Source organism: Podarcis tiliguerta (genome assembly GCF_965153285.1).
Source record: "Podarcis tiliguerta genome assembly, chromosome: 9".
In the NCBI taxonomy this organism is placed as follows: Eukaryota; Metazoa; Chordata; class Lepidosauria; order Squamata; family Lacertidae; genus Podarcis; species Podarcis tiliguerta.
The window spans coordinates 72,252,973-72,262,923 of NC_139542.1; the positions used below are offsets into that span (position 1 = coordinate 72,252,973).

At 49.4% G+C, this 9,951-nt stretch overlaps 1 protein-coding gene across 1 annotated transcript in view; it reads right to left on the minus strand.

Annotated features, from left to right (window-relative positions):
- Positions 1-9,685, minus strand: part of CPZ (carboxypeptidase Z) — a 32,423-nt gene extending 22,738 nt beyond the window's left edge. Inside the window, exon 1 of the mRNA XM_083399012.1 lies at positions 9,460-9,685. Coding sequence (XP_083255138.1) covers positions 9,460-9,544 — 85 coding nt within the window. The 5' untranslated portion in view covers positions 9,545-9,685. The remainder of the gene's footprint in view (positions 1-9,459) is intronic.
- Between the last annotated feature and the right edge of the window lie 266 nt (positions 9,686-9,951).

Sequence of the window (9,951 nt, forward strand, 5' to 3'; positions counted from 1 at the left end):
CCCCTCCCCCCGCTACCCATGCCCCAATTCCTTCTCCTTACAGATCTCCCAAACCCTGGCCCATCCTTCACAGATGCCAGAGCCATGCCCAGATAATTCAAAGCACAATAACACCTGCACCAGCAGCTGGTCGTTCCAGTAGGGTTGCCAAGTAAAAACCAGTATACCCTGAAAGTTGTTGAGGTTTTAGGAAGACGTCAACATTGTTGAGCTTCTTTTTAGGAAACCACCGAAATTGTTGTTGAGCTTTTCTTTACAAAAACAATAAAAACACAATTTTTTGATTGACTTGCCTAAGATCCAAGTTAAAGCACCACCTTTTGCAAATGCTCCCCCCACCCCATTGTTTGTAAGTACAGGAGTACTTTGAAATACATTACCAGAGAATTTATTGGCATATAACTCTCATCTTGCTTTGTATTTACGTACTTAAGCCCAGATTGTGGCCTTATAAATATATATTGAATTTATTCCTTGTTGGCCAAGTTGTTGATATTTGTCATGTTTTAATTTACAGTGGTACCTCATATTTTGTGGTGTGCGTTGTTGTTTTTGACATACAGTGGTACCTTGGGTTAAGTACTTAATTTGTTCCGGAGGTCCGTTCTTAACCTGAAACTATTCTTAACCTGAAGCACCACTTTAGCTAATGGGGCCTCCTGCTGCCGGAGCATGATTTCTGTTCTCATCCTGAAGCAAAGTGCTTAACCCGAGGTACTATTTCTGGGTTAGTGGAGTCTGTAACCTGAAGTGTCTGTAACACGAGGTACCACTGTACTGACATGGTCTGCATTTTGTACATTTGTATTTCCTATGTTCTGTATTTTGATGCTTTTAATGTTAGCTGTTACGTCGCTTCGGGCACATTTCATTGTGGAAAAGTGGCATTAAAGTAAACTCAATAAAATTAAGAGTTGGCAGCTACAGCAGTAGCCTTTCTCCTGCGGCTAGCAGAGCCACAGGAAGGCTTGCAAAGGCCACTCTGCACTGATAGGGCCTCCCCTTTTCTACCCCACCTGCTTCTGTTTGCCCCTCCCCCTCCCCTTACAGCCCTGCCCATAACAGGTGGGGCAGACCCAGTGGCGTAGCGGGGGTGCAGGGGGGGCCGGCCGCACCGGGCGCAACATCTGGGGGTTAGGGTTAGGGGGTGCAAATCCACGGGTTAGGGGGCGCAAATTACTTGCCTTGCCCTGGGTGCTGACAACCCACGCTACGCCACTGGGCAGACCAGGGCTCTGCTGCCTTCCCTCAGCCTCCAGCACTGCTGTGGCCTTAGTGGCAGGGTAGGTGAGAGAGTGTCAGCAGAGCAGGCTGGTCCTGGCTGTTCCTCTGCAGCTTGCCTGGGCTGCTTGCTCGCCTCCCTGCCTGCTGCTCTGCAACTCATGTTGCACTTTGCATGGCCACCAGCTTTTGCCCTGCTGAGTATGCTATCTTGATATTGGGGTTTTAGTGTGAAATTGTGGCCTTACTTGTTGCAGGCCTCTGTGAGTGATGCATACTAGAGATAAGGGATGCGGGTGACGCTATGGTCTAAGCCTCTTGGGCTTGCCGATCAGAAGGTCGGCAGTTCGAATCCCTGCGACGGGGTGAGCTCCTGTTGCTCTGTCCCAGCTTCTGCCAACCTAGCAGTTTGAAAGCACACCAGTGCAAGTAGATAAATACCGTATTTTTTGCTCTATAAGACTCACTTTTTCCCTCCTAAAAAGTAAGGGGAAATGTGTGTGCGTCTTATGGAAGGAATGCAGGCTGCACAGCTATCACAGAAGCCAGAACAGCAAGAGGGATTGCTGCTTTCACTGCGCAGCGATCCCTCTTACTGTTCTGGCTTCTGAGATTCAGAATATTTTTTTTCTTGTTTTCCTCCTCCAAAAACTATGTGCGTCTTGTGGTCCGGTGCGTCTTATAGAGCGAAAAATACGGTAGGTACCACTGCGGCGGGAAGGTAAACAGTGTTTCCATGTGCTCTGGTTTCCATCACGGTGTTCCGTTGTGCTAGAAGTGGTTTAATCATGTTAACCACATGGAAAAACATCAGCTCCCTCAGCCTGAAAAGTCAGATGAATGCTGCACCCCATAGTTGCCTTTGACTGGACTTAACCGTCCAGGAGTCCTTTGCCTTGCCTTACCTTAGTAGAGATATGTTCTGTAAAGGTAAAGGTAAAGGTACCCCTGCCCGTACGGGCCAGTCTTGACAGACTCTAGGGTTGTGCGCCCATCTCACTCAAGAGGCTGGGGGCCAGCGCTGTCCGGAGACACTTCCGGGTCACGTGGCCACTGTGACAAGCTGCATCTGGCGAGCCAGAGCCGCACACGGAACGCCGTTTACCTTCCCGCCAGTAAGCGGTCCCTATTTATCTACTTGCACCCGGGAGTGCTTTCGAACTGCTAGTTTGGCAGGCGCTGGGACTGAACTACGGGAGCGCACCCCCGCCACGGGGATTCGAACCGCCAACCTTTGATCGGCAAGCCCTAGGCGCTGAGGCTTTTACCCACAGCGCCACCCACGTCCCAATACATATGTTCTGAGTGTGCCCCAAATAACACGGCAAATTGGAGTGATTCTGGCAGGTTTTCATGAGCCCAAATGGCATTAACAAGGCTTCTCAAGGTCCCTCTGTGGCCTTGTTTCCCCTCAAAGAAGTTAGATGTGCAGCCTTCCCCCTGCCCCCACTTCGCTTTTTCTTTTCTTAGAAATGAAACCAGACTGATTGGGGAAACGCCCAGAACTCCAGAGGGGGTGGAGAGGTAGAAGGGATCGACAGACGTTTAATTATTTCCCCAGTGCACTGCAATCACAGTGTTTGCGGGGAAAGATGTTGAAGTAAATAAACAGTTGTTCTTCAGTTGGGTTGTCATTTGGCTATGAAAAGCAAGCAGCTAGAGTTGACTACTGGGATAGCTTGCTTCCTTCCCAATCATTCTTCCTCCTCCCAAACAATTAAAAATCATTTCTTTCTCTTTCTCTTCTTCACAAAGGGCACTTTCAGAAAGGACTGAAAAGCATGATTTCCATAGATAGATGATAGATAGATAGATAGATAGATAGATGATAGATAGATGATAGATGATTGATAGATAGATAGATATAGATGATAGAGATGATAGATAGATAGATAGATGAAAGATAGATGATAGATAGATGATAGATAGATAGATAGATGATAGATAGATAGATAGATAGATAGATAGATATAGATGATAGATAGATAGATAGATAGATAGATAGATAGATAGATAGATGATAGATAGATAGATGATAGATAGATAGATGATAGATATGGATAGATAGATAGATAGATAGATAGATAGATAGATAGATGATAGATGATAGAGATGATAGAGATGATAGAGATGATAGATGATAGATAGATGATAGATAGATAGATAGATGATAGATAGATAGATAGATAGATAGATAGATAGATGATAGATAGATATAGATAGATAGATAGATAGATAGATAGATAGATAGATAGATAGATAGATAGATAGATGATAGATAGATAGATAGATAGATAGATAGATAGATATGAGAAAATCACCTAGCAAAAAAGTCCCTGGACCTTTTGTATGAACTTCGTTGAGTTTCTTACCCAGGACTGCCACCTTCATATCCCCAGTTTTCAAACTGATTTTGCCCATAACAAACTGAGGGAGAGAACTTGATTGCCAGTTTAGGGTGAGAAAACAAAAGTGTGAGCTTGTAGGAGAACTGCTGTGTCTATTTTTTTCCTGAAATCTGGCAGTCTTCATCCCCTCAGAAGAGGGGGCCTTGTCTTCAGTTTTAAATTGTCTTTGGTTTGCATCTAATTCAGAAAAAAGTTGAGACTTTGGGCAGTACCCAACTAAGCAGCTATGCTAGTGTAACAACATTTAGCTGCACAATGTATTTTCCCTGTCTTCTTCTTGTGCCAAATTTTGTCCAGGGGTTCCCCCAATCTTCTGGAGCAGATTTTTTTTGTGGGGGGAGTGCAGGGAGTGGGGAAGTTACATTGCACAGCTAAACATTATTGCACAAGCATAACTGTTCACTTGGATACAGCCCTAAAGATTCCCTACCCAAAAACCCCCTGAATGGATCTGCCTGAAATCAAGCAGGTTTAAACCACTCCTTTGACTGCAAATTTCATCCACTTACGTGAAATGGGGGAATTAATAGCAAGTTTTATATCTCCCATTATAGTCAATGGGCGTGAAGCAGCTTCAAATTTAACATATCAGAGTTGGACCCAAATACTGAATCAAAATGATACAGCACAGATTCAAAACGGGTGGAGCTGTTTCAAAACACAGCAGATACAAGGCAGATATTGTGGCCACTGCACACATTAAAAAAACGGGATGTACATTCCAATGCAGCATAGTTAAATAAATAGTTTCTCCAGCTTTTGTATTTCTGGAATTTACCCTGTAAGGAATGATGGATGGGTGACAAGTAGACCAACAGAATTTATCTCTGCACATGGAAGGAAACTTTCTCTAAAACTCTAAACTTAACCAATCTAACTTTCCAATATGACTTGTAAAAGGTAAAGGGACCCCTGACTGTTAGGTCCAGTCACGGATGACTCTGGGGTTGCGGTGCTTTATTGGCCGAGGGAGCCGGCGTACAGCTTCCAAGTCATGTGGCCAGCATGACTAAACTGCTTCTGGCGAACCAGAGCAGTGCATGGAAACGCCGTTTACCTTCCCACCGGAGCGGTACCTATTTATCTACTTGCACTTGACGTGCTTTCGAACTGCTAGGTTGGCAGGAGCAGGGACTGAGCAACGGGAGCTCACCCCATCGCGGGGATTCAAACCACTGACTTTCTGATCGGCAAGCCCCAGGCTCAGTGGTTTAGACCACAGCACCACCCGCGTGGCCCAGATTGCTAAAGAGATTGCAGGGTATGGGGTACATACCTCCACCTTTGGTGGGAGTGCCCCCTGGTTCAATCATTTAGGTTGGCAGTTTTCAAAGAAATTGAATTTATTCAGTTTGCCCCACAGCTTTCCCTTTTGCCTTTGTTTGAAAGTAATAATAATGACATGAAATCCAACAAACTTTAAATTCTGCAAGCCTTTCTATCGTCCAAAAATAGAAAACGTTGTCTGGCCTCTGTATTTCCTCATGACTGAATAATGTTTGGAACTTTGCTTTGCTAGAAAAGATAACTTGGCATTTAGGGCTATTAATGGCACTGCAAAACTGGTCTCTTTTCATTCTGTATGGGAGGAATTCATCTTTTATGCAAATACCTATCAGTTGCATCAAATGTTACCTGCTGCCTCCCTGGACATATGGAGCATGTGGTCCTTAAAAAAGGACTGACATTATTATTATATTATTGTTATTGTTATTGTTATTACTATTATTATTTGTAACTTTCATGTACCCTTTACATATGCACTATTGACCTGAATCCAATATCCTGTGTTTGTGATCCAGAGTTCTCTTTTGTTTTGTTTTTTATAAGCTTGCTTATACAAAAATCCAATAAAATTTTTAAAAAATAAAATAAAATAGAAATGATGAATGGACATAATGCACAATGGTAAGTGCTACTGCTGGATAGAAAGGAAAAATAAACAAAGAAAAGGAGGCAGGTTTTCCCACTTCCTCTCCTTTCCCCCTGACGGGGCCTCACCATGCCTGGCAACATGACTGGAGCCTGTGTCTGCCACTGAGCTGACCCAGCGCTTAGAAGTAGAGATGGGGCTCTTCTAACTGCTCCTGCCCTGTCTCCTCCTCTTCCTCCACTGCAAGCATGCCATAGCACCACCACTGTCTCCTCCACAGCTGTGCTATGCCACCAGCAGCAGCAGCAGTGGCAGGTTGTACCTGTGCCAGAGGAGCCAGCGGGGGTGGGGTGCCTACAGCAGTGGGGGTGCCCTCATAGCAGAAGAGGAGGCAGCAGTAGGCAAGCCCACACTCCTCAGACCCACACCTGCTGTCTGAAGAGCCCACCTCACGTTGCCTCATGGGTGGATGGGCCAACTCTGTGTAGGTTGCTCCTGGACCTTAAAATAGCAACTCAGTTTACAGAGATATATGGAGACAGCTATGAATAAACTGGGGGTGCTATGGATATGTGTGAAGGTCTTTTGTCTTAAGGGATGGAGGTGCCACCAAAATTTAAATTCCAGTTTTTAATTTTGAAATTTGCACCCATATATACATTAGCATGTATGTTTTATGCAAATTCATTTCCTCTTTTTGGTGATGTTTATCCTCTTTGTGGGACGTGGGTGGCACTGTGGTCTAAACCACAGAGCCTAGGGCTTGCCAACCAGAAGTTCGGCGGTTCGAATCCCCGTGACGGGGTGAGCTCCCGTTGCTCAGTCCCTGCTCCTGCCAACCTAGCAGTTCGAAAGCGCTTCAAAGTGCAAGTAGATAAACAGGTACCGCTCCGGCGGGAAGCAAAATGGTGTTTCCGTGCGCTGCTCTGGTTCGCCAGAAGCGGCTTAGTCATGCTGGCCACCTGACCCAGAAAAACTGTCTGTGGACAAATGTCAGCTCCCTCAGCCAGTAAAGCGAGATGAGTGCTGCAACCCCAGAGTTGTTCGCGACTGGACTTAACTGTCGGGGTCCTTTACCTTTATCCTCCTTGTGGAAGTGCATAAGTGGACACTCTAGGTCACTGGCTGGCTGGCTGGATGAATGAGAGAGAGAAAATCCATCTAGACAAATGCCCTTGGTTAGTAGGACCTCTAGATCTGTCGGTGCAGATGCAATTTGCTTTGGCTTGCTCCACTGCTGTGGAGTTGCACTCCTCTTGAAGAATCAGGTGTGCAGCTAGGTAGTGTTCCTGGATCCAGGTTTACTCCTGAATGCTCAGGGAGCTGGTGTGGCAAGGACTGCCTTTGCCCAGCTGAGACTGGTACACCAGCTTCAGCAATTTGTAAAGAAGGAAAGAAGGCAGATTTGACCATGGTCACACATAACTGAGTCATATCAAAGAGTACTATAATGCTCTTCATTTGGAGCTACCTTTGAAGAGTGTCCAGGAACTTCAGCTGGTTGCAAAATGCTGCAGCCAGACTTTTGACTGATTCCAGATACTAGGAACATGTGACTTCTTTGCTAGATCTTCATGACCTGCTAGTCAGTTTGTAGGCCCACTTCAAAGTGCTGGTGACTTAGGACTAGGATACTTGAAGGACCATCTCCTACCTTAGGAACCTGCCCATTCCCCAACGTCATCAGGATAGCCCCTGTTTCATGTCAAGCTGACCTTGCAGAAACAAGGCTGGCCTGAGACATTTTGGCGCCTGAGGTGAACCACAAGGGAAGAAGGGGTGAGGGAAGATTTACATCAGGAACATGGGGCAGGAGTAAAGATCTACATCAGGAACAGGATGGGGGATCAAATCAACCTTATCCAACAGTTGTGGGAATCAAAGGCCATGGGGGGTAGGGCTGGGCAGAGAAGAGGCCTGCTCTGAATCCTGCTGGATGGACGCAGAGCCCAGGAGAACCCAGCAGGCAGCCCCCCATCATTTTCTCCCTGGGAGTAGGAGACCAGCAGCTCCTCCAATTTCCCCAAGAGGCCACTGTAGAGGCAGCATTGGAGGGGGGGCTCCAATGAATGTGCTGTGGCCATTGCTACCACTGTGACGGCAGCAGTGGGTGATGCATTCCTTGGACTGATCTTTGCCCCTGTGGGTCCTGCCGCCTGAAGCAGTCACCTCACCTTGCCTTATGGATGGACCAGCCCGGCCCTAGAGAGACAAGTGGCCACTGTGAGCAGGAGCGCCTTTTTCCAGGTTAGACTGCCATGCCAACTACAGCCCTACCAGGATACGGTAGGCATAGAGCTGCCTTTGAAAACAGTGAAGAAACTCCACTTAGTTTATATGATGGCTAAAAGACTGTTAACTGAATCTGAGCTGTCTGAGCACATCATATTGTTTTGCCATCTTCACCAGCTCCCAGTCAATTTTTGGCTCCAAGTCAAGGTGCTGGTTTACAGAGCTTGATGCTTGATAAGATGCCCATCCTTGCACCAAGCTCCTCTCCAGACTCTTGCTAGGAAGCCAATCCTCCCCATTGGCTCAGATTGCCCAAGGAGGCCAGTTCAGGGTTGGAGCAGGTTCCTTGGCTCTGAAAGACCCATGGGATGCCACGAAAATATGCCACGAGGGACCCTGCTGCCTGCGTTGCTGGCCGAAGCCTACTGTGATGGCCTGGGATTCCGATTCGGAGGATGAAACAGAGGAATCCCGGCCTGCACAGGAGTCCCCGCCTCCAGGGCCGGCTGAACTGGGGCCAGGCCTAGATGCTGAAGAGCCTGCACCTGTGGCAGTGCATCAGGAGCTGGCCCCAGGTGAAGCCCTTCTGGCCCCAGAGAGGCTTGACGACTCAGTGGCCACAGGTGAGCCTCCTCCAGGGCCCAGTAACCCTTCGGCCTCTCCTGATCTGCAGAGGTTTAGAGCAGAGAGGCGAAGGGAACTGGTTGCCCCCAGGAGGAGTGCTCGCCTTAAGGCCAGGGGAGGCGGGGCTCCTGGGGGCCGGGACCGCCCCTGGCCTTAGAAGAGGATAAAAGCCCAGTCAGCCCGGCCCCAGGTTGCGGGAGCAACGTCGTTGTTGGCTTCGGACCTTCCTGCGTTCTTGATCCCTGCTCGGCCTCCTGTTCCTGACTATCCGGTACTCCTGTTCCCTGCTCGGCCTCCTGTTCCCGACCATCCGGTGTACCTGTTCCCTGCACAGCCTCCTGTTCCAGCGTTCCTGTTCACCGCCCGGCACTCTGCCTCGGACCTTGCCCCTCTTCGTGTGGACTTTGCTACACCCAAGGTACTTTACCCCCGGGACCAGCACACCTACCAGCATTAAATGTCAAGGCTGGGATCAGTTCCCTGGCTGCGTTCTAGGGGCAGATCGTGGAACTGGGTACAATGAACGAAACCAGTTCCCTCCCCCAAAACTAAACAGAAAGAATGGAGATGAGTATCATACAGGAGGAAAAAGAATGATCTTACAGAGGTCGCCAACCTGGTTCTGAAAACCTGGTTCTTGGAGGCAGCAAGTAGGAGAAGAGAAGATGAGCAGAGCCGCCGACCCCCTTTAGCCCCCTCTTTCTGCTTCCTCCAACCGGGAGCAGAAGTCCCCTTATGGCTTCCCAGGGCCCGATGGAGCGCGCAGCAGACGGAGGCACCAGGGAATGAAACTTACTGGTTTTAAGGAACCCTTTCCTTAAAGTTAAATGCCCAGGAGACCAAAAGCGCGCGCGCACCATTACAGGCGAGGGACCGTCCCCTTTGATTAGTGAGTCTGGCCAAGACTCTGTTCCTGGAAAGAGGAAACCTCACGTCTCTCCGCATCCTCCGAGGCTTCAGCCGCTGCAGGGACGGTGCGATCCTGCTATGCTCTGCAGGAGGAAGCCCTTGAGCCGGCGCTTCAATGGCAAAAGCGCCCCCCCTCCCCGCGCGCCCAGCTCCCCCTCTCCCGAAGCGCCGCTTTGTGGCTGCTCGCCTTACCTTGAGCCCCCTGGCCGGGCTGGCAGGCGGGGGCGGCGGGGTGCAGAGCGCCCACGAGGGCGCCCACGAGCAGAGGGAGCCACATGCCGGGGCCCTTCGCGCGTGGCCGACGCCGTGATGTGGCAGCCCCGGCCAGCGGCTCCTCCACGTCGATGGAGCCACCCGCGCGCGCTGCTCTCTGGCCAGCCGCGAAGGGACCGAGCGCGCTGCAAGTGCGCGCCCGCGTATTATGGGATATACGGCGCGGGGATCGGGTTACAGCGGCTGGTATTCCTGGGTGGAAAAACAGATTTATAGGAGCCTCGGGCTGGGAAGGGGAAGAGGGAGGGAGCGGGGGGTGGGGGGCTCCTTTCTCCGCCAGGCGCGCGCATCCTGCCAGATCTGGCCGCTCCAGGGACGGCCCCCTCCTCCTCCTCCCTGAGCGAGCAAGACCCCAGCAGCACGTTTGCTGCAGCAGCTGCCAGTGAACCGATGCTTCAAAGCCAGCCCCCG